This window comes from Diabrotica undecimpunctata, chromosome 6 (assembly GCF_040954645.1).
Source record: "Diabrotica undecimpunctata isolate CICGRU chromosome 6, icDiaUnde3, whole genome shotgun sequence".
In the NCBI taxonomy this organism is placed as follows: Eukaryota; Metazoa; Arthropoda; class Insecta; order Coleoptera; family Chrysomelidae; genus Diabrotica; species Diabrotica undecimpunctata.
The window spans coordinates 82414892-82441146 of record NC_092808.1 but is presented as its reverse complement, the minus strand read 5'-3'; the positions used below and the strand labels follow the sequence as shown (position 1 = coordinate 82441146).

At 32.0% G+C, this 26255-nt stretch overlaps 1 protein-coding gene across 2 annotated transcripts in view; it reads left to right on the top strand.

Moving 5' to 3' along the window:
• The first annotated feature begins 924 nt into the window (after nt 1–924).
• Nucleotides 925–26255, top strand: part of LOC140443513 (facilitated trehalose transporter Tret1-like) — a 40765-nt gene continuing 15434 nt past the window's right edge. The window contains exons 1-2 of one of the 2 annotated variants that reach the window (XM_072534824.1): nt 925–1205; nt 19228–19348. In XM_072534824.1, coding sequence (XP_072390925.1) covers nt 19282–19348 — 67 coding nt within the window. In that variant the 5' untranslated portion in view covers nt 925–1205; nt 19228–19281. Of the gene's footprint in view, nt 1206–7807; nt 7974–19227; nt 19349–26255 lie in introns of those variants that run through there. The other variant, XM_072534825.1, reaches the window with a different exon arrangement.

Genomic DNA, 26255 nt, shown 5'->3' with positions numbered 1-26255 from the left:
CAGCTTGACATTTTTTTTTACTGAATTAACGTTTAGTTTGACTTCTAAAATATATTAAAAACTAATTTTTTTTTCATATTTTAATAATTTATACAAACAAACAAATAAATAAATAATAATAATATTCTTTTTTAATTGGTTTTTTAATTTGTTTATTTTTATCATTTGGAGTATAATAAAACCATAAAAGCATATAACACAGTGTTTAGTTTTCAATAAACAATAACTAAATATGCGTATATTAATGTATATAAGAATAATCGGTCTCATAGACCTAGCTTATTAAGGGTGTAATTTCCAACCAGATTACTACAGAAGGGTTATAGAGATGCATCAAAAAAAGAATGTATTTACTAAAACATTTTTAAATGTACTTCAGAATAGTGTACCTACAGCTAATACCCTGCAAATTGTCATCATTATTGCAAACATTTAGATACATATTTAAAGATCTATTACTAGAGAAACAAACATTTATAAACATTTTTTTTTTTCTCAGTGTACCAGTTGTAACCACCTGAAGTTTCCTTTCTTTTATGCTGGGGGATCGTGAATTTCCTTCGCCTTTATATACAATGTAACTGTAGTTATGTACTCTTATAATTGTTGCAACTTTATTAGAAGTTAATTACTGATTCTTTTGGTTTGTATTGTATTTATTTATAAACTCTAGAATTTTACTCGTTTTATAATTATGACTTTATGTTATTCTTAAAAGATTTAGTTCCGTAGTATTATATCGAAGTATTTTAAAAAAATGTGTGTTGCTACAAAATTTAAATCCACATTTCAGAAAATCCCAGACGTTGAAAAATATATCTGATTCACAGTAGCAACTATAACACGCAAAACTAATTCCCAGTAACGCTACCGATCGATCTTTCTTGGGTTTTTCCAAGACATTCTTCATTTTGTACGCGGCTGATTATGTGAAGAACCAGGTCCTATTTAACGTTTATTTAAAAACGTACTGACACAAGGCCCGGAGAGTTTTGTTCGCGGACCCAGAGTGTAAGCTAGTTTAAGAGGTTCTTGTTGGTAACCAGTTTTCAACGAAAATTGGACGACTCACGAATGTGCGATTTTTGTTAACTGAAAGTTTGTATTGTCTACTCTCTTGGATTTGGATCAATATACCTACCTGCGTTTCTAAAGTGATTTTTATGATTAACAGGAGTATTTTTAGATCCTTCGCTTAATTGGAGGTAAGTCATTTATATAATATTTTATTAATATTTTTGTTTTATTGGTGTATTTGTTATATAATTTGTTACACATATGAATTAAAAAAATAACCTAAAAGTTTTTTTAATGAACTTAAATAAGTTTTAAAAACATATGAAATTTTAAATGGAACTTTATATCTATATGTAAACCAGAAAATCTTGTGTAGAAAAGAAAATCAAATAAATAATTCTTGTATAGATTTCTCAAAAAGAATTTATTTTTTTAACGATTTGACACAAAAATGTGTGGATAAATTTTTTATGTTTTTGTTACATCAAATGAAACATATATAGTTCTCTAACTGTATCTCATCTATATTTCTTTTAAGTGTGATTGAATCAGTTTCACGAAAATTTCCTTTAATTTAGCAATAAATATTTCTACTCATTTGTGTCTCTACTTCTAATCTGTCATTTTTTTTCTAATTTCTAAGGAGCGCTTAATGTATACTACAGCTGTAGCATATTAAAGTATTATAAAATTATACTAATCATTATAAAGCTTTATCTGCTTCGGTTTAAGGCCGTTCCTCGCGATTCTGGGCATAGCTAAATTCCAATGTAAAAGTTTATATCAAATAACGCAAAAACTATGGCAGATATTAAGATGATTCTTTTTTTATATGAAAGGTCTTAAAAAGTTCTAGTGCACTATTTGGTTGTAAATTAATAAATTGTTTAAACAATATTTTTTTTTCAAATATTTTTGGTTAAAATAAACAAAATTTGACCCACTTTTCGAATCTGTTTTTATTTTTAACATAAAGTGTAACACAAAGCAGTTATTTGATATAAACTTTTTAAAAAATCTCATAGCAGGGTAGTCTGCTATATCTAGGGCCTACAAGGAAGGTAACATGACCAGTGCTACGCTTCAACCGCCTATTATTACCCCTGGTTTTACCCAAGGTACTCATTTTATTCAGGCTGAGTCGACCTGGGGCCTATAGACATTTTTAAAAATGTCTAGTTGTTCTTGCCGGCGGTAGGATTCGAACTCCGGACCACCGGCGTGCGAGGCAAGCATCCTACCGCTTGCGCTACGCAGGCCCTCGCTGCAGATAAATTTGTTATCAATTTCGAAAAAATCCAACGAGTTTCTCTAAAAATACTGCTTTTGAAGTTTTATTCTACAATAAAGTTGTTACTGCTTGTCGTCCAGGGTTTTCTTGCTCAGGGAATCTCTAAAAATAATACTTAATATATCAATGGAAATGAGCACTCTCAGTAAAATTTCAATTGATAGCAAGCTGTCAATATTTTGAATGTTTATGTCAGTTTTAGTGATTTGAAAGGTTTCAGATTTCAAATCCGATTATTTTCAGAGATGTCTAATTTTTAGTACACGTGAAATACCCTTTATCATTCTTCATATTTTATGCTGTATATTTAATTTATATGTTTTTAATGAAACTAGGTAGAATATGTCAAGCAAAGGAAAGTAAACTATTGATTTTTATATATTTAAAGATAACAATTAATTTAATTATGTTGTTGGTATATTTTAGACAAGGCGAAAAGTTCGTTTTTCTGTAAACTTGATCTTTTTTATGTATAAATAATTTTAAATCTTGTCCTGTCATTTCCATTTAAGTGTTTTGGGCCTATTTAATTTTAAAACATTTTGTAATCGTTAACAATGCTCTTATGACAGGATGGGCACTCGGACTGTGGTATGTATAAGAGAGAGAAACAAGATCTAGGGCACAAATTTTTGCTGGTTTAGATTCTCGTTGCACAAATGACCGCTAGTCCTGTCGTACGCTCTTCATTATCAACTAAAAACAATGATTTAATAGTTATTTATGCACCAAGGATGTTATTACGATGATTTCGCCCGGAGAGCAATATAATTTAGCCAGAGGGCACCTGGCTTGAGGGATAGATGTTGCTCGATGGTCGTAGTCATCCGGTACCATGCACTTTTGTATGCACCAGGGGTGCATATAAAATATGAATATATATTTTGTGGATGCAATAAAATAAAAAGTAAAAACGCTTCATCAACTATTAAAAACAATGTTCTTAAATAAACTATACCCAAAATAGTTATGGGACATGACCGAACAAGGTTTGATCTTGAATTTAGATCTTTGGTAAATTTAAAAATAATATTTTATCTTGTATTTTCGAGCCTTGAAAATCCTAATTTTGCGTTTTTATTTGTTTTATTGTTATTATTATTCTTGTATTTATAACTTGAAAACGATCAAGTTTACAGTAAAACTACAAGCGGTCTATTTTATTTAAAATGATCGAAAAAATTTAAAAAAAATGTCTGGTCCGAGAAAATTAATTGTAACAATTTGTTTAGAAAAAAAAATCGAAAATCTTTTTGCCTCGGCGACCATTTGAACCTTATTTTTGGGTATCTTATGAAAGTTATTATGCAAAAAAATCTCATGGGAATATTTTTCCGAACGATCCCGAGCTTTTCGCCTTGTCTTTGTAGGAATAACTAATCTTTCGTAAATTAAAAATATAATTTTAAAATGGTTGCAAGTACTCGCATATAATATAATACTCTGATTTATTATATTACTTTTATTTATTTGATGCAAATTAAGCCGGAAAGTATTTGCATAAACATTTTATGGTAATTGAAAACATTTTTTAGTCCATTATTGCATTAGGTGCAACTTTTGTGATTTTTTTACCACCGTTATAGTAATATTACTCTAAAATATTAGTATGATTTCGCCCGGAGCGAAATAGGAAACTACTTCTTTAATACCACTTAAATAAGAAGTTCTTTATTCTTCGTTCTTTATTATTCACTACTCCTGAAAATTATTTATCTGTTCATTTTCAGCTCTTCGGCAATTTACACTATAGTGGGGTTTAAAACTGAACATGTTATATTAGATTTCTAACATGGTGGTAACACCAACAACTACACATGTATTAGTGGTATAGTTACTAAAGCTGTAGCAAAATAAATCCATCCTTTAACTAAGCAAGGCCCAAAAACTTACTTGTCTCGGAATCACAGCTGCTATGAGGTGCACATCAACGGTAGTTGTTTCTTACCATATGGTATCCAGATATGGACCTAAAGTACTTTACCCACAAGAAGAATGGGACAGAGAAAACACTCGACTCAAATTGCAGAGGTATACCTGGTACACAGACGGGTCTAAAACTGCAGATTCATCGGGCGCAGGAATATTCGATATTGGTAGAAATTTAAACATTTTTATTTCACTGGAATAGTATACGGGGAGTTAAGGGGATCAATATAGGCACAAATGCCCAAGCAGCTATTAAAGGAGAGAAACCCTCGACAGACTGGAGGGACATATCAGGGTCACACTGGCATGGGTTTCAGGTTACCGAGAAATGTATGACAATGAAAGAGCTAATGCGAAAACAACATAACTCTTACTGGGAAACTAAGTATATCTGGTTAAACAAATGACAAAATGTATATAAAACGGACAAGTGCGAATAGGACTGAAGTACTGCGAAACTAACAGGAATCATCTCAGAGCAATAACAGGTTTTCTCACTGGGAATGAGCCAGCCAATAGACACCTGCATACAACTAAACTGTTTTATTAAGTTTTAAGCTGCAGACTCTGTAGCAGAAAACTTAAAACATCTTACATGACACCAAGGTATTAGATCGCAGGCAAAAAAAATTCTTTGGAGATAATTTAGTAAAACCAAAATACATGGTACAAATCCACCAGTCCTATATAAACTGATACAGAATTCCAGAAGCCTGAAATGGGTGTCATAAAGGAATGAAAGATATACAATAAGCAAACTGGCTATACTACGAACGATTTATAACAAACAGCTTCCTAAAGTTTACCCTTTAATTCAGGAATTGTGCGAACTGGTGTAGTTGAAAGTAGTTTTTTAATCTGATGTTAAAAAGTCTTAAGAGAAGATAAAGCAGAACTGCTTAATGGCAATTTTAAAACAGGACTATTAATTTCCTATAACCATGATGTTACGAATTTTGCTGTATGACAGGCTGCCTCATTTTCTTAAAATATAGATCCCACATCTGACATTTGAACTTCGTTATTGAAAGGCCATGGCAATAATTCTTTATGTAAAATACTTTTGTGCTTCGCAGCATTGACAGTGCCATCAATGAAAAGAAGATATACTTACATCTTTTGAAGAGAACATACGGTCCCAGACCATCACAGATGCCCGAAAACTTAACCCTTCTTTTAACAGCACGGCACCATTTTACAGCGACTTTTCTAAAAGAAGCTCGTCGATCTTATTTAACAAATGTCCGAATAGCACGCTAACTGTTGTTTCAACATTTCCGGTTTTTTTTAATTGCAAATTTATATTTCTCACAGCTCTTTGAGAAATACTTAAGTTTTGAGCAATTTTATATCCTGAAAGTTCCATGTTATTTGCTGCAACAATTGAATTTCGTAACTCATTATAGATTTACGATTTTCTTATAAAAGAAAAGTGGTACAGTAGGCTGTACTGTAGAATAGTGCTAAGCTTTATACTATATTTTTAGTATTCTTAAAATTTAAATAATAGTTTTGGAATTAAATGAAGGCATCTTAATATTTGTTTATTAATTTTATAGGTATATATATACAGTAGGCTGTACTGTAGACTAGTGCGAAGCTTTATACTGTGCGAAGGCATATTTATATTTGTTTATTAATTTTATAGATTTAAATAAAATTTAATGTGAAGACCGTTATTTCGTGACGCTACTTGTGCCGCCGTCTCATGGCGCTTCTTCCGTGACGTTCTCCTCAGTATTTTACTATAGAGAAAAAATAATACAACACGGGTGTAGAAGCTTCGAAAAGAAACAGTTTTCGCGAACTATTTTAAAAAATAACTAAATTAAATCACTCAACTATTATAACGTCGTTTAACTCAAATTTTCCAGAAAAATTATGCAAGAGATTTTATTGGATAAATAAATATTTATCACTCATTGGGTGATGGTCCAATTAATTTGCGCCAGACGTTACTTTTTCTTTTTGTCTATTTTTTAATTATTGTAGGTAATAAAAGTATTAGATATTGTTGATTAATTCGTAAAACCAAATAGTATCAAATAAACTTATCCCCATCCATTTAATTTATAACAGTTAATTAAATGCTAATTCAGAAAAATAAAATTGTATTGCTTATTGGTTTTGGTCCAATTTGTATGCGTCTGGGCTCGTATATTGGTATAAGAAAGTCAAAATGAGAGTCAAAGATCAACTGTCAGAAGAGATAGGTATTCTTAGAGGGATAACCTAGGAGTATATTATGTTGTCACTGTTGCTATTTAACATATACCGTGAGACCTTCAAACATACTCTGAATCATGTAAAAATGACAAATAAAGAAATTATTAAAAACCTCAGGTATGGAGCCAAATTTGTATATATGAAGAAAATATTATGCAATAGAATCTGATGAACCTAAGAATAAGGCTAGTGCGCTGCTCTGTTTTTACAACGCTACTTACGGCTTTAAGGCCTGGGCATTTGAATTAAAATTAAGGGCATTATGTGGATACACAAAGTTATCAACATTTCTACGTATAGTTCTTAAAAACGAGACAGTAGTTTAAACTATTAAAAAGCTTGGATATTTTCGAAATGATGGGAGATGAGGAATTAAGATACAAACTACTAAGAGGAGAAAGGCGAATGCATTGCTGATAAAATATAAGAGAATAGTATAACTTGACTTTTATCCAACTTTTAGAGCTGCAATAAATAAAGTGAAAAGTGTAATGTTGATATCCAACCTTCATTAAAAAACGGAACCTTAAGAAGAAGTAGGTTACCTATATATGTTTCCACTTAATGATACATAATATAGATATGTACATAGATACATAGTTAAATATATAGAAAATAACATAATACGCCGAAATTGTTGATGAATCAAAAAAATCACTTTGGGTCAATGATTAAAGATGCCAAAAAACTCTATACTGCGTATTTTAATAATAATATGAAGAAGCTTATCTTATAGAGTCAGGAACTGAAAACTACTTACTTCGCAAAAGTGGAAGTCCATATTTTTACACTCACATAAAAATTGAAATGTCTTAAAAAATAAATGAATTATAATTGAATGTGGCATATATCAGTTATCCAAAAATGTATTAATTTAAATTTTACGATTTAGAAAATAATTGGTGGAAGGATCTAAGACTTAAAACTTACACTGCATACCTTTTTAAACCAATTAAAAGTAGTACATTAAAAAAATAAATAAAAATCAAAAAATAGTTTCTATTAACATTGTTTCTTGTCTTAATTTTTTGGGATATCCATTAATAAGGAAGTAAAATTTTGTACTCCAAGCAGATAGGTATGTATCTATCTTTTAATCGCCCACTTCAAGGACAAATAAAATATTTGATAGTAATTAAATAAACGTTTTATACGTATGTGTCATGAATTTTGTCAATTATTATTCCTTTGTATGATAATATAATTATACACATTTTGTATTCATTTAGAGTGTTATTTTAATTTTTTCTAATTTTATTTTTATACATATAACAAGCAACTATTTTGAAAATTTACAACTTTGTACTTTGACGTTCCTAAACAACATTCTAATGATAATTTTTATATTCACGACTATCGTCTTTTATAGATATGGTTTTTACTCATATTAAATTTTGTACTAATGTTGCTACCTACTATGTGTATTACGTATCATAAAAATGCCAAATTATAACGTGTGTTTTGTACGAAGCTTAAGCTGGTCTAAGAAAACTGCTGTAATTTATATAACGTAAGTAAAAAACAAAATTTTGCTGAAAATTAACGAGTTATTCTTGTTTATATATTGTCTTTTCAGGAAGTTTAAGGTTTTAACTACGAACCTTCTGGTTTTATATTTTTTATAGTAGCCCCTCTACTTTTTTTTCAATTTTGAAGTTGTTCCTATGTATGTTCTTATTTATTTCTTTCGCTGCTCTTTCACATAATTTTAATCAAATGGAAATATGTTCCATTTTCTTTAAGTTTGCTATTTTTTGTATTCTTTTCTTGGTTCCGCAATTTAACAGATATTATATATGTCGAATTTTGTATTTACAATGCATCCGACACAATTTTTATAGTGCTCCATGTACTAGGTATGATTTGATGATTATTTTTGTTTATTACATTATATTTTATTTTTGTTTTAGCTCAAGCCTCAATTTCGTTAAGTGTATCTTGCTTCTTTTTTAGGTTTTGTCTCCTCGTCAGACGTTGGGAATCAATATGGCGATTTTAATTTATTCTAATTTTGATGTTCTTCTCCTGCTTTGACTTCCTTCATCTTTTATTTTTCTTCGCATTCTATGTTGTGCTGCATTTAGTCAAAGCGACAAGCTCAGGTTCGTTCAGAAAAATATTCCCATAAGATTTTTTTACATAATCACTTTCTTGAGATACAATTTTTTAAACAATTTTTTTAAACAATTGTAACCATAAATTCTTTTGGCCCGGACAAGATATTTTTCAGTCTCCTTTAGTTTTTCTGTAAACTTGGTCGTTTTCGAGGTATAAATAACTTGAAAATGAGAAAAATGTAAAATTACGATTTTCAAGGCCCAAAAACACAAGTAAAAACATTATTTTTGAATTCACTAAGGACCGCAATTTAAGTTCAAACCTTGTTCTATCATTTCCCGATGAGTATTTTGGGCCTATTTTATTTTAAAGTATTGTTTTTTAATTGTTAATAAAGAGCTTATGACAGGACGGGCACTCAGGCTCATGCACCAAGGATGTTATTAAGATAATTACAACAGAACAAAAACAGAATCCAGCCAGAGGGCCTCTGGTCCGAGGAATGGATGTTGCTTGATGGACGTAGTAATCTGGTAACACCAGTGGTACATAGAAGATTTTATTTTTTACTTCATATAATATAAAAACTAAAATTAAGACGTTTTTACTTTTTATTTTACCGCACCTACAAAATATCCATATTTTGTATGTACCACTGGTGTTACCGATGATTACGTCCATCGAGCAACATTCATCCCTAGGGCCAGAGACCCCCTAGCTGGATTATGTTTGCTCTCCGGGCGTAATCAACACCGTTGGTGCATAAATAACTATTAAACCATAGATTTTTAATTAATAACGAAGCGTGTATGGCAGGGCGGGCGCTCATTTGTACAATGAGAATTTAAACCAGCAAAAATGTGTGCCCTAGATCTTGTTTCTCTTTCTTATAGACGCCGCAGTCCAATGTCCGTCCTGTCATAAGCGCTTCATTAACGATTAAAAAACAATAAAGTCGACCCAAAACACTTATCGGGAAATGATAAAACAAGGTTTGAACTTAAATTTCTTTTCTTGGTGAATTCAAAAATTATGTTTTTACTTGTGTTTAGAGCCATGAAAATCGTAATTTTGCTTTTTTTATAGTTTTAAATTATTTATTATAAATCAAAAACGATCAAGTTTAAAGAAAAACTACAAGAGTCCTATTATGTTCAGAATGATTCAAAATAGTTTAAAAAAATTGTTTGTGCCGAAAAATTGATTGGTAAAATTTGTTAAAAAAAACATATCGCCTTAGTAACCTCTTGAACCCAATTCTGGGGTATCTCATGAATGTAATTATATTAAAAAAACTCATGGGATGATTTTTACGAACGAACCCGAGCAGGTTCTCTATGGTCCAAAGAAACAAAGCTTGCTTGTTTTTAGGATGCTGATGATTTTTTCACTTTTTTTATTACCTGAAGAAGTTCTACATTTGTTATTCTGTCAGTCTATGATAGTTTTAACATGCGCCGGTAACATCACCTTTCAAAGACCGCAAGCTTATCTATTTTAGTTTTCCTCAGTGTTCAAGCCTCTTATCCGTATAGGAGAGTTAAAAAAACGTAACACCTTAGCCGTAAAGCCGATTTTCTGTAAACAAAGTTATCATTTGCCAATAATAATCTCCAACATTCGATAATAGAACAAGGTACTATAAGATAGAACACCTTAGTATTCTTATTCGGAGCCTTAGGCTGCTAGAATAAAGAAATTATTTGAACTACATATCTATTTGGTATTTTATTTTATTTTATATCAAGGATTTAACGTGTCAGTAGATTGGTTATGACAAGATTATCTGGGACATTTTTTTAATGACCATCAATTTTATTTTTATAAAATTCTTGAATCTTCATTCAAATCTTACATGAACAGTTTTATCTCTCTACAAGTGATTTTAAATCCCCAAGGTTATCTGTTATAACGACTGTATCTTTCGTATGTCCCAATTCATATCTGAACAGTTTTGCGCTAATACATTAAAACTAAAGAACTTTCTGGTGCCAAGCCTTTTGTAAACCCTACTTGATTCTCGCTGGGATATTTTCTATTTACAGATACTATTTTCTAAAATATTTTATTGTCAATAAGTCTAAGAAAAAAAGTGTGGCTCATGAGAAAAATTTTACGATGGTTGGACTAATCTTTGGCGTTCAGGTTTTTGGACACTGCACTGGTACAAAAAATGTTGACAGTAATTAATCTTTTAGAATAGTTCCAATTAAATTAATTAAAGTTGAAAAAGTCAACTAAAATTTTAACGTTATTTTTATCAATGAGCTTAAGGAGTTTAATAGGCACCTCATTAGATCCGTTTGCCTTGCCCTCTTTCATTTGCTTGATTACACCTGTAACTTTCTTCCGCAAAATCAGTGAGCATGTTTCTAGAGAAGTATCGTGAGTCATCGGTAGTCGATCATTATGGAAAAGGTCTCTTTACCTTTCCTACTTATCCTGTATTTCTTGACACACTTTATATCTGGTTTGGTCTTTTGATTTATACCCATGTGTTTAACTGGATCTTGCTTATTTAATCTTCTTTTGTCCATTAATTTTATGAGTTCGTCTAGCATCCAGCTCTGTTTTGCTTGTCGCTGTGCCACTAATTTTTTTTCTTCTTTTTTCACTATGAAAATTATAATATCGTCCTAGCGTCGTCTATTTTGGACTCATTTTAACATCTTGTCAGGAACTGTTTTCATTTATCATATTGCTAGTACACTACTTATATATTTTTCTTAAGACAATTTGAGTTATTTTCACGTTAAGTAAATGTAAAAAATTATCCATACGTTTTGATTGCAATGATTTGAGATATGTGCATTTTCATGTATCTAGTGTGTTCCTAAATGATATTAAATGAAGAACGAGTACTCTGACATCGTCAATATATCCGAATAAATACATATTTTGGGATAATATTTTTACAATTATAAGAGAACAAGTTTTGATTGATCCATATACTTTAAGAGGACAAGTTTTAATGGATCCATAGACTTTGAGATATAAAGGTAACTATAACTATATGATTTACAGAGAGACTAGCATCAAAAATAATTATTCGAATCATCAGGTCGTTATCAGCCAAAACTTTTCCTTTCGATTAATTTATTTGGCACTCCATAGATTATTATATCTCGATACATCCTCGACCTTCTGGAACATATAATTAAGTCTAAATTAGTAGTTTTGAAAAAAAAACACGTTTTTAATCGTTAAAATTTAATTTAATAAATAATTATATAATCAACATTGAAGTCGTACCATTAAGTTTAAGTAGATGTAACGATATTAAAAATATTGTATATTATGAAAAGGGATGATTATGTAATGCATTTATTTAAGATAACCTGTTAATAGAACAGATGAATTAAAAGTGTATAATAAAATAAGAATATTTTATTGCAAATCAACACCTGGAAAAATGTAAATTCACATTCTCGAAATCGATACTTCAAAATAAAAACGAACTTTTAACTAATTGTTAATTATATAATATATATATATATATATATATATATATATATATATATATATATATATATTTATATATATATGTATATATATATGTATATATACATATATATATATATATATATATATATATATATATATATATATATATATATATATATATATACACCTATATATATTATTTACGCATAAATTGAGACAAACATTTTTTTGTTTTGCCCTTGAAATTGATTGAGATTTTGTATCACCGTTAATTTGAATGATGCTGATTGCGTGTTTGTACAAGAACGATTTTATGTAATCTGGACTATCAACTTGTTTCTATTAAGATACGTATCCGGAAACTAAATTTTTACGAACAATTACGTTCTTTCCATTAGTACTTGAATCTGACTTTCCATGAAATTCCACTAAATCATCAAAAAAGCCAGCATTCAGTTGTTGTTTGTTATAAACATAAATAAAATATTTTTTTTTAATTTTAGGTGTGCTACTGTTTGAATTATATCAAATAAATAAATTATGCGGAAGAGGAATCATTATAAAAATGTTAAAATATGCTTGTTATAATATTTTTATACAGTGAGAACGTAAACGTTTGCATAAATTCAATATTTTTGTAACTGAACATATTATATTGATGAAACCCGCAGACAGGTCGATTTATATTTTGGATTGCGCAGCGATTGCGCTTGTATAATTCGAAATACTGATGACGTCACCTTTTCATGTACATGACGTCGTCGATGTTTTTTTTTAATGGAACGAAAGTATTATTTTTTCGTTTTTGAATTTTGCTTTAAAACACGATGTCAAAAATATAAGACACTTATAGTCTAAAATCATCAGTTCGTGAATTAGAGATAAATGTTAACGAGAAATTAGAGACATTACAATTTTATTACAATTTTTATACAATGTTTATCACAATTTTTTTATTTTAAGTAAGACAATACATCTTACAATAATTAAATTAAATGTTAAAACTGCATGCCGTTTCATCATCATCATTGGCTCCACAACCCATGGTAGGTCTTGGCCTGCTCAAGGATAAGTCTGCATATCAAGTCTTCCTCCACCTGATCCTTAAATCGTGCTCTGGGTCTGCCTGTCCTTCTCACTGCATCTATTCTTTGATTATAAATATGTTTTGGCATCTCCATCTCATTCATTCTCTCTATGTGACCTAACCACTGCATGCCGTTTACTTCATAACAATAACCAAGGTGGTATTGAAATTCTTCTAAAATTCAACAGCTCAAAAAAATGATGAATATGATATGTTAAACCATTGCTTCCGGTTTCTAAGCATGACGTTCTTCTCTTAGTGTCTTCTAGTGCCTCTCTTAAAATCTGTTCTTGGTTTTTGTTTATTTTTGTTCAGTTTTTGGCTAATTTGTGGAAATTTGCGCTAGAGGCTCATGACTTGAAAATTTTTCACTGTTTTTCTCCATTTTCCCTTGTTTATGGCCGTAGTTCTCCAATTTGTTATTCGGATTGTTTGTAGATATTCCTTGCACATTTATAGTTACTTTTTTCCTGGTCGACCTATTCTCTTATGCCTAATTTCTTATTTCCCGTATAGATCTCTGATTTCTGCTCTGTATTTGCTTGTCTCCTCCGAACGTCTTCATAGTCTTTTACTTGTCCCGATTATCCTTCCTAAAACACTCCGTTCCCAGATTTTCAGCATATTTTCTTGATTTTTGTTTATAACCCATGTTTTGCTTTCGTACAGTTTTTCATTTTTTCCCTTTACTTGATTAGGTTATTCCTAGATTCTCAAACTCCGCCACCTTTTTAAAGCAGTCTAAAGTACTTTCGTTCAAAGAAAAATTTTATACATATGCCAGAATTACAGCGGTATGATACTTCTTCTTCTTCTTCTTCTTCTTCTTCTTCTTCTTCTTCCTCCTCTTTATAAGCAATTTTGCTTGTTCATTGGCGAATTAATGCCTCTATGGAAGATTGTCACTCCATTTTTGCGCTGTCGACCAATACTTCTTCTGTCTATTGGTGACTTATCGCTTGCTATTTTAAATACACGGGCCTCCTCCATTCTGCTTATGTGGTTGTTCAATTTTTTTTTTATTTTGTGTCCATTCATTTTTATACTGTACGTTACATTTTCTTATAATGTCTTTAGTTCTCTTTTGATCTCTTAGCGTATTTCCTTTAATTCTTTTCAGTACTCTCATTTCTGCCGTTTCCAGTAGCTTTGCGATGTGGGTGTGTCGGGTCTTTTTTCTAAGGCATATGTCAATATTCGTGTTACATTGGCTTTATAAATTAGTAACTAATGACTATAATGTTACTAAGGAATCCTGCCAGTCTATTTGCTTTTTGTACTTGATCTCTCACTTTTTGTTCAGATCTCCATAGCTAGACACTGTAATTCAGATGTATTTCATTTCCATTACTTGTTCAATGCTGATGCCATCAATTTCTATTTTACATCTGGTTGGTTCTTTGCCGACTACTATTGTTTTAGTATTCAGTTTTAGTTTTAGTTTTCATGATTTTATTTTTACTATGGTAAAACTCTTAATCAAAGTCTTCATAAGTGATAATCGGCCATCATTTTCTAATCACCTTAAGATTTTTAAGCAGAACGTCACTTTTTTTTTAAATATATCTGCAAACCTAAGGTATGTATAAAGTATGTTCTTAATTGACGTATGTAAATTAGATTATTTAGCCATTATCATAACTTATTATAACTAATTTTTTTGATATAGAAATAAAGTTATTACTTTCTAACTACTAGTGTGAATGGCATACATTAAATGTTTTAATTTAATGCGAACAATATGTCAAAAGGATTTATAAATTAATATATAACATTTTTTCAATAGAAAACCTTGACATACCCAGAATTAATCTATTTTTGCTACTAACAATATTAATTATTTTAAGAAGACATTTAATTGCTTAGTCGTTTAAATAATAATTTCAGATAATTACAAATACTCTTTTTAAATATACAGAATTATACACTTTCAGTATTTTTAACTACGCAGTAAATATAGTCGTATATCATTGTTATAATAATAATTATAACGACAATTAAAAATTTTATATCTGAAGAAAAATTGACATGTAATTTTATCATTTATAGTGACGTTGTAAATCTTACATTTTGGAGGTAACGTCTGCAGTAATATTCAAATGGATATTTAAAGTTTAAAACAGATTTACGGATAATGTCAAAAGTGACTTTGTTCCCAACAAAAAAATTAGATTAAATGTTTTCCAGGACACTTATTTAGACTACATTTTTATTTTTGTAACTAGCTATTTTGCCATGAAAACTCTGTTTGTACCCAAAATATTATCTTTTAAAATTTATTAGTGAGAAATTCTTTCGTCCCTAAAACCGAAATATATGAACTGTTCTTTTTAACAGTTGTATAATTATTCCACTACTGGAAAAAAGGTAATAATGATAATTTTATTTAATGATAAAGGGATCGCACATTTCTAATGAAAAATTCTACAATAAAAATACAACTTCTCTATAAACTTTTTTTTTATTTTACCACAATCACCATAATTTACTGCTATTATCGATGCGATAAGTATCAGTTAATGATTTATAAGGATAAGATATGTTCAAAGTTTATCCACATAATATAGAGACATATAAGCAAACGTTCTTTGTCGTAAGTTATTAATAGTGTATTTATGTCTAGGTAATTTGCAGAAAAATTAACGGAGAAGAATGCAGTTAATTAGTTATTATATACACAGTGAACCTATAACAAGTATTTGATTAATTATGACTAAAAGATATCAAACACATCTCAATGTCACAGTCTGGACATAAAATATATCCGCATTGGGTATGCTCCGTTTTGGATTTTATAATGATCCTTCTGCTCCTATATATCATCTCTATAGAGTTGGCGACCAGTATGGCAAATTCTTCTCTATTGTGAGCTCAACGTATGAGAGCGTTTTCTTAAGTTCTGGTCCAGTCTCTTATATTCTTGAGCCACAATGTCTTCTTTCTTCTTTTAACACGTTTTCCTTCAATTTTCGTCTTTAATAATTAGTGGTAGTTATTTGTATTCTTTGTGGCGCATTATAATATGTCTGAGATATAAGGTTTTTCTAACTTTGACGATCTTTATCAGTAGCGGGCAAGTATTCATCCTTGATAATACTTTTACATTGGTTGTTCTTGTGATCCAATTTAGTCGCAAAATTATTCTGTACATCCATATTTCGAATGCGTTTAACTTGTTGATATCGCCTTGTTTGAGTGTCCATCTTTCCAGCCAGACATATACCATTTTAGTGTTTTCAGTCTCATTGACATGGCTAATTTTGGGTGGTAAAGTATGTTTGTTAGTTAGTTATTTGTATTCTTTGTGGCGCATTATAATATGTCCGAGATATAAAGTTTTCCTAACTTTGACGATCTTTATCAGGTGTGGGCAAGTATTCATCCTTGATAATACTTTTACATTGGTTGTTCTTGTGATCCAATTTAGTCGCAAAATTATTCTGTACATCCATATTTCGAATGCGTTTAACTTGTTGATATCGGCTTGTTTAAGTGTCCATCTTTCCAGCCAGACATATACCATTTCAGTGTTTTCAGTCTCATTGGCATGGCTAATTTTGGGTGGTAAAGTATATTTGTCATGTTCAGTAATCCTGGTCTCACGATTTCACTTCTACTCCGAATTTTTTGATTTACTTGTTGGAGAATTGCTATACATTTTCGATGTTTAATTCAATTAAAATCTTTTTTGTAATCAAGAAAACAAGTGTACAAGTTTCTTTGCACTTAGCGATTAATGTTAGTTTCAGGATTACATCTCTTATTCCTTAAGCCTTCGGAAACCATATTACAAGCGGCTTTGATATTCATCGCATTTGTTGTAAATACTGTTAAAAATACTTTTTTCTGCGTGATTTAACAGAGATATTGTATGTGGTTGTGAGCTAGTCTTAAGGTATTTTCTTAGCTTCGTATACACGATTCAAGAATCATGTCAGATATTTTGTGGCTGCTGGACTTGGGTTTTTAAAATATTTAGCCATTATTACATCTTCACCGGGTGCCTTCTAAGCTTTTGTTTCAATTGTGGGCAGTTTAAGGTAAGCACAGCCAGCTTGAGTTGCTATCAACAAGTCGTCACGGACACTTCGTCTAAGAACTATCAACCTCAATGCAGTCTTACGTTGCCATGTAGTCAATTTCTATTGTTACTTAATTATCCTAAATTTTAATTTTTAAAAATGTAAATCAAAGCTAATCATATTTTACCAATGTATTTAGTGGGTTTAACCCTTATCCAGGCAACGCATTTTACTTGCGTAACCGGACAACTCGGGCCCGTTAGGCCCACCACTGTTCTTGAATGTACTATTCATATTTACCCATATATTTCTAGTATTCTTTTTTGATTTTTTCTTAAAGTTAAATTTAAATTGTCTAGATTTAAAAAAGTGCTACTATAGTATGCGGCAAGAAGAGAGAGAATGTAGAAAAAATATTTATTCACAAGTAATACACATTTGGAACCAAATAAAGATTTAATTAATAAATAAATAAAAACTTTTGTAAATCAACCAGGTCATTTTATTTGAAAAGAGGGGTAGATATTTATGCATACCCTGGAAAAAGATTACGGTGTTGTTGCCTTTCATTATTGTATGAAAACCCTTCTATGAAAATATTATGATAAATATTATTCATGTATGAAGTACACGATTAGGTAACAAAATTCTTTCGACGCAATAATTTTATGTTATTTTATTTTTTTTTATTTTAAATGATAATGACTATTTTGAACAGCCTATGACTATGTTGAAGGAAATATACTTCTAAACAAATTAAGTGATGCATAAAATTCAATAAAAATTTTTTTATCAGTTTATGATAAAATAATTGGCGTCTGGGGCCCATTGGACTCATCTTGCCCGTATAAGGGTTAAACATATACATTCATGGTTATACTTTTTAGGATAGCACTAAAGATGAAATAGTTAGATGATGAAATAGTTCCGATGAAATAGTTCCGAAAACGTTCTGTAGTGTAGCCCCATAAAGTTTTTATTATTATACCTTTTCTAAAGGAATTTTAAAAAAAAAAATTTGTGATACATGGTATACAGCCAACTACAGAAATTAAGTTTTCTGGTTGATTAAATAGGAAAAGTTTTCATGCCAATAATTGCAGATTGGTTAATTATACACTCACATATGGATTGGTGAAACGGAGGGCCCAAACTCTAAAAGGAGCGAATCTTTTGAATTCATAAATGAAAATTAAGAGGAAACAAGTAGAGAGGTGACTCCGGTACCTACTCAGCCTACGTCTCGAATAGATCTCATTAACCATCCTTAGCGTCCTTTCATGCAACGTTCTAAATCCTACGTGCGCATCACTTTCTATTACTATAATATATTTCGATGTCGACTTGATTAAAAAGATTTGGATACCAGGGCCAAATAAAAGTCCATCGGGTAAGTGTCGAGATCTTATATATAGCAGATATGCTAAAGTTCCTGGACTTGTATAATAGGTAATGGAAGACGTCTAATAAGCCAATGAGCTGCAATATGACCGTTACTAAACTCACAATTTTGAGTAAAAACAGCACTGTACACGATATTATAATCTAGCCAGTGAAACCATGTTGAACATTAATTGTATGGTGGAAGACCAAAGGTATTTAGAAAATACTAGCCTTAAACGAGGAGACGCACTGTCTTATATTCTATTTAATTTAGTCCTTAAATAATTGTAAGAGGTACTATATTCATGACATGCAGAATAGTAGGCAAGAAACTACCTAACAGTCTCATATGGAAAAAATATAGAAACTCGCTTAGAATTTGTATAGCTAGGATTCCAAACAGATAAGGATAACAACCAAAAGATGAAAATAAGAGCAGCACCTACCTAAAAATCGGGTCGAAAACGGCTTTTGCATACATATGTAACCAAACATATTCACTTAAATCAGAAACCTGTTTACTAACATAATTTAATCCTATGTGTATATCTCTGCAGGCATCATTATCTGATCAAGTAAAATGTTTAATTGGCAGGCAAGACTAAACTGTTTATAGCAGTATTGCGAAGCATTTTATACCTATGGATTACCATCCATTACTGGGCTAATATTACGCAAACGTTTATCTAGTATTAGTTTTTTTTAAGGATACCATCGTCAACGTTTTTAATGTTATACTTAAAATAATAATTATTGTATTTTTTTTTCAGATTTTGGAAGGGAATTTAAAATATTGTCCTCTTCTCAGCAAAATAGGATTTGAAATGACGGTCTTGGCTTATGAAAATCTATTTAAAGGCACCTTGTTTCAGATAATTGCTGTTTTATCAGGTAAAACTATATTTATATTTTGTTTCAAAATAATATGTTAGGTGTTCTGTTATCTTGCTAGGCAATTCTTACTTACTTTACTCTCTAAGTTTTTTACGTGATTGCTTTAACATGTGTAATTTTTTTAGTTTAAACAATTAAAAGAATTTATTCATTATATTAAAATTCTATTCCTCTTAAATAAAAAATTTTATTTAAAAATCCTTTATAAAAGGTATAATAATATAAAATCCTATCGGGCTACATCTCAGAACGTTTTCGGAATCACTATTCCATCATCAGTGCTATCTAGGATTACATGTTTGAAGACACTAAATATTTGGATACAAATCCTTTAAATGTAGTTAATTAATTTTAAGTTACATTTTTGCTGATAATAATCTAGGATATTTAAGTTATAGACGGAATTTATTTCATGGCAACGTAGGACTCCAACACTGAGGTCGCTAGGCCCTTAGACGAAGCGTCTATGAGGACTTGTTGATAGCAACTGAAAGACGAAGTATCTGTGAGGACTTGTTGATAGCAACTTATTTAGTTGCTATAAACAAGTCCTCATAGACAGTTCGTCTAAGGACATAGCAACGCTAGTGTTTAAGTCCTACGTTGCCATGAAGTAATCCAAATTTTTAGCGGCTTCAAACATGTAAACCTAGATAAGCACTGATGATGTCATCATCATCGGAATAGTCATTTTGAAAACGTTCTGTATTTTGAAAACGTGTTTTTGTATTAATTTTGTTTTAAAGAATTTTTAAATCAAACACTTTTTGGATTCATCGTATATAGCCAACTACAGAAAATTCATTTTCCTTGTGGATATTTTTAATAACCTGAAATAACGAAAAACGTATATTTTGCAATGGATAATTGACAAGAAGTATTCTTACTTAGCCGTTTGCGGAATGGTTTGTATTTGCGCATGAGAAAACTAATATTTATGGCAAAAAAGAACGACAACTTCTGTCATTCTAATAAAAATAACAGACGCACAATTTCAAAATAGTTAACAAAAATGCACCCATAGAAATTCAAAATTGTCAAGATTAATTTTACAATATTGCTTTATATTAATTAATGTTATAAAATATGTATATAAGCATATTGTCTAGCAAAAAAATAATATTTAAGAAGGAGAACTTCCGCTCCTCTATACAATACTTAACAAATGCAACACACAGTAAAAACTAATTCAGATGATATCGATACGAAAATATTTGGAAGATTTATTAACCCAGATACTCCTAAAACTTTTTATCTCAAAATTTTTATTAAATTCTGCTATAAATGGCTTTCTACTTCAATTATATACGAATTTTACAAATAAAATTTTTCATTTAGGTTGGCCGTTTTTGAGTTATCAGGCGTATGTTATAACCAACAGTAGGAATTCAAGCTACTTAAGGATCAATGATTTCATTATACAATAGATGAAACTAAGTATAAAAATTAAAGTTATTCTTTATTATGGTAACTAAAAAACATGATTTAGGGTGAAGTGCAACATCGCACTTGTTACATATGAACGCTGCCTGCTTATGACATACACAACACCTTGTTTGTTTTTCTTGATAAATGACGATATGGTCTAATCTATCGTACCTTGACTCAAAATGTGTAAGTTGACTTTTTTTGACGGTCCGCGTTTAGTTGTTTTCTTATACATTTCCAGTAATCCTGACGCTATGCATCTTCTGAATGCTAGGTGATCCATTTTCCCACCATTACTTTTATGCAATTGCCAGGCATTGTGCTCTGCCATATCAAGACAATGCGAAAATAAACTAAAGTACCATTTCTTGCTTCTAATACCTATTCTCTATAAGCTCATGTTTTGGTCTGCACGGTATACTCCTCCTATATTTTCATTATATTTTTTTATCATAAATGGCTGTGGGATGAGTATACTTTTCTTTTCTTTCTGCGAATATCTTTTCACCTGTAGGGTTGGCAGTAGCATTTGATGCAATAATGTCGTTCCATTTACATACTATAATATTTTCGTCTTCTACGAGTAAGTATTCAAATACACCCCTCTGATCTTTTTTGAAACGCTTGAAATTTTTTAGAGGACAACCCGGAGCTCGATTTTCTCGAATTGTTCCAGTGCATTTTAAATTTATTGCTGTTAGCTCACGTAGTAATGGAAGTGAGGTAAAAAAATAATCAAAAGTGAAACGGCGTACCTGGATTATCAGATTGCAATTTATCGGCAAATGACAATACGACACTGGCTCCTAATCCTAATTCCTTGTATGTATCATAAAGTGGAGTTGTGGCACCTTGATAAGGTTCAAACCACTAGACATATCTCTGTTTTGTGGTACCGACCCATAGTTTATAGCCCCATCTAATGGGTTTTCCTCAGATAAACTGTTTTGATCTATGCTGCCCATAGTAAGGGACCATCGCTTCATCAACACTGTGATCTTCTTCAAATGGACAAAACATATGAAAATTTTTATTGATTATGTCAAATAGCGGACGCATTTTAGCAAATTTATCGCCTTTTTGAAATTCGATATTATCAGAATCATGTATATTTTGCATAGACCTTCGAGGAAATGAGAAATATCCACTTAGAAGTAATATCTCAACAAAACACCTAATTTCATTTTGATTGATTTCTCCAGAGCTATTGTGTTGAGATGCATATAGATTACTAAAATGTGTAATTAGGTCCACAACTTCATCATCAATGAAAAGGGAAAATAACTGTAAACGCGTGAGAATATTTTTTGGTGCACTTACTGGCTTCCAGTCGGAAAAATTGGGATCAATATTTTGTTTTTCCAGGAATACTCTCATTTTTCCTTCGGTTTAGGTTGTGGAGCACTTACACCAAAGCGAGACACACACACCCACAGACAACGGGAGGTTATCTTCATTATCATAATCTTCAATTGTAGTATCTTCTGGACCCGAAATAATAATTTCATTCTGCCCTTCATCCTCCAACGGTGCACTATCAAAAACAACTTCAGCTTGTACTTCTAATTGACTACCTGGAAGGTTATTTATGTCAATGTGGTTTTCATCCCCGGAATCTTCGTCGGTATCATATTTTTCGGATGAAGGGAAGACAATTATACCATCAAGTAATGAAGATGGATCATCTAGGTGTTCAACCTCATCTATTAACTCATTGAGAGTCAATGGTTTCGTCCAATAACTAAAAAGTTACAAAATGTTATGACTGAGTAGCATGTTATCCTACCGTATGTTATAACATACAGTCGTTTTTGAGCATTATTTTTCCCAGAAAAAAGAATAAATATTGATAACAGTAATAACTATAGTAAAATATAATCCAAAACGAAAGTAAATGTTAAATCTTTCTGAAAAAATAATGCCATAGTATCCTCAAAATACTTACTTCCTTTTATCCATTTTGTATATACCACGTGCGCTAATATTTATTGCAAATTTTCGACACCCTACTTAGCTAAACGTCGACTGCAGATAAATGCAAACCACTACTGATGCATATTTAAAAAGCAGGCTACGTTGTGACATCTAGTAAATAATAGTAAAAGTCGAATAATACAGGAACTTGTAAAGCGTATGTTTTAACGGACAGTAGGAGTATCTGGGTTAAAATCTGGTATAAAAACGGCACCTACTCTTAGACAGTTTGCTTAATAACTTAAAGAAGACTTTAAGCTTATTGGTTCTAAAAAAAAGTTTGCGTAAAGTACTATGGGTTATCGATGGCGTAAAATAAAAAGTAATTTAAAATTACTTCTGGGGCGAAATAATATTCGAAAATTTTTTATATTAACATCTAAGAACTCTTACAATCTATCTCACATTAACAACAATGAGTAAAAAAATTTGCATTGTTAGAGATATGTAAGGTTTAGTGACCAAAGCATTACAAATTATAACAGATGTTGCCTTGTTTACTATTCACACCCATGATTCACACACACACAGAGACACACGAGAACAAAAATTGAAAACTGCACAAAACATCATGACTGGCCCTGTTGAGGATGTAGCTTTCACTATTGTAGACGCTTTCATGATTATTTTGGTAGATCCAAGGGATCGATTCGAGAGTTAGGGACAATTTTTTAAGGCAAATAGCCAAGCAACCTGCGGACGGACGACCAAATATCTATATGGACGAGACATATTATCATTCTTCTCATAAACCTTGATATGATTGCTGTAACGGAGGGTTACAAAAACCAGAATCGAAGGGTCATCAGTTATAATTAAGCTGAGTGGGAAAGGAAAATAACAAATAATGTTTCATTTACTTTTAAATCTAAAACGAAGTCAAGTAATATTTATGATGACGTTAACTTTATCAACTATATTAAATGGCTTCAGACCAGACTTATACATAGTTACAATAGTTTGAGGTTATTACATTATCATCAGAATCTTAATCTAATTGAACTTATATGGGCTTCGCTTAAAATTAAATACACTGCTTTCTTATTCAGATATAGAAGATTTGAGCAATACACCTTTCTCCCATTTTTACCAATAGAATGGCACAAACATACTGTTGTGAATTTATTAATTGTTAAGTCTTTAATTTATAATGTCTTGTTCTTATCTTAATTCATTAAAAAGCACAATAACTGATATTTATTTATTTATCACTACATATACAATAATTTATTAGTAGGCGAGCGTAACAACAATATCGCGAGCGCGAATCTTCTTTATTAACTGTCCCACCATAACCAAAATTCCTCTATAAATATAAAGTCCTGTTATTCGAGAATGAAAACAGTTGTTTCTCGAAACACATCGAACATAGACCGCTGTTTTGCTGAAAGGCCTTCTAGACAGAGCGGCGAATTGTTCTCAGAACCGGTATGGTTAAATCGGCTTGTCTCCAGAAGGTTCGAATTGTTGTTTTTATTACAAAGGGGGACCCATCGTGTGTCAGGTAGGCATTACCTAAAAAATACGTGAATGAATGAAAATATTAGTAATAAATATATTTACGGTTTTGGGTCAGAATTTATCGTAACATTGCCCCCCTCTTAAAAGATTGTTCCTCCTGGAACCTTGTCAGGACTGGAACCGGAACGGTATGCTGGTATCGGCAACTGGACCCTCTTTTACAACTTCCAGTTGTATAAAAATGACAAGGGACGGTTTTCTCTCCGCACCAGTAACTATGCGGATTGCAACAGAATAACACCTGGACTTCGGTGTCTTTAAAGATCTCTTCCACCATATTTCGGATAACCCTCCAATCTAATTGGCGGCACTCCAACTTTGGCATGGCTAACTTTTGCACGTCGGACTCTAGTACGTGCTCTCTCAATTGAAGTAAGGCTTCCCATACATCTCGGTAGGTAGGTTGGTCACGGGCAGTGTCTTTTGTTACCAGGTAGAAAAGGTAACGTGATGCATCTTGGAGTTTCAAGGTTTTACCGGGAGCTGGCACCTGGCATTGCAGTTCTGCAACTCGACCAAACTTCCTTCGAAAGACGGATGCCAACCCTGGTGCGTCTTTGATACTGGCCGGGATGGTAAGGGCCAGCGAGTAGTCATCGGGGAGCGCGAGTAGATCTTGCTTTTCTTCAGTGGTAACACCATGTCTTGCTTTACCGGTACCTCCATAGGCACCCATGAATTCCTCAAACGTGAGGTCAGACACGTCTTGGACTTGGTTTACTTCCACTTCTTCATCTACTTCGTGGTCACCTTCGAAAGACGCCAGCCGGTTATGGTGTACTATCATCGGCTTTCCCCTCGGAATCTTGTTTATTCGGTAGATGACATCGTTGATCTTCTCCATGATGAGGTATGGACCTTCCCAAAACTACTGCAATTTGGGAGAACAACCTTTCCGCTTCTTGGGATTATACAGCCAGACTTTGTCGTTCTTCTTAAAGCAACCCTTTTCGGCTTGTGTATCGTACCGTTTCTTCATTCGGTCGCTAGCGATCTGAAGGTGGGAACGGACCAACTCATGTACATCGTCCATTCTTCTTCGTAATTCGATCACATAATCTTCACCTGCTACATCTTCTCCAGGTCGACACCCAAACTCTAGATCACAAGGTAGTCGCATTTCGCGTCCGAATAGGACTTTGGCTGGTGTCTGGCCTGTTGATTCGTTAACAGCAGATCTGTAGGCCATTGTGAAGAACGGAAGGTATTGGTCCCAGTCTCGCTGATGATCGGACACCATCTTTGTCAAATACTTGCCAACTGTCCTATTCATTCGTTCTACCATACCATCCGATTGCGGATGATACGCGGTAGTTCTTGTTTTCTTCATGCCTAGTCTATCACATATTCCTTGGAATAGATCGCTTTCGAAGTTCCTGCCTTGGTCACTATGGATCTCCAAAGGCACTCCAAATCGGCTGATATATTCTTGGATCAACTTATCTGCAACGGTGGCGGCCTTCTGGTCTGGAAGTGCGTAAATCTCGACCCACTTAGTGAAGTAATCCATTACTACCAGCATGTACTTGCCTCCCTTTTCACTTTCTGGAAATGGCCCAGCGATGTCCAAAGCTATTCTTTCAAACGGGCTTCCAACATTATATTGTCTCATAGGAGCTCTCCTTTTTCGGTAAGGCCCGTTACTCGTGGCACAAATAGTACATTTCTTACACCAGTCTTTTACATCGTCGGAACTGTTCATCCAATAAAACCGTTCCCGAATTCGCTGAAGGGTTTTCCTTACACCAAAATACCCTCCCGATGGACTGTCGTGTAACTGACGAAGTACTTCGGCTATTCTGCTCTTTGGGATCACCAACTGTCTTCTCTTCTCTGAACCGTCATCATTTTCCAGGACTCGTTTGAGCAAGCCATCTTCGATGATAAATGAGTCCCACTGGGCCCAATACGTCTTAACTACTGAGCATAGGTTTGATATTTCCTGCCAAGGTGGTCGACGGTTTTCCTCTTTCCATTTTCG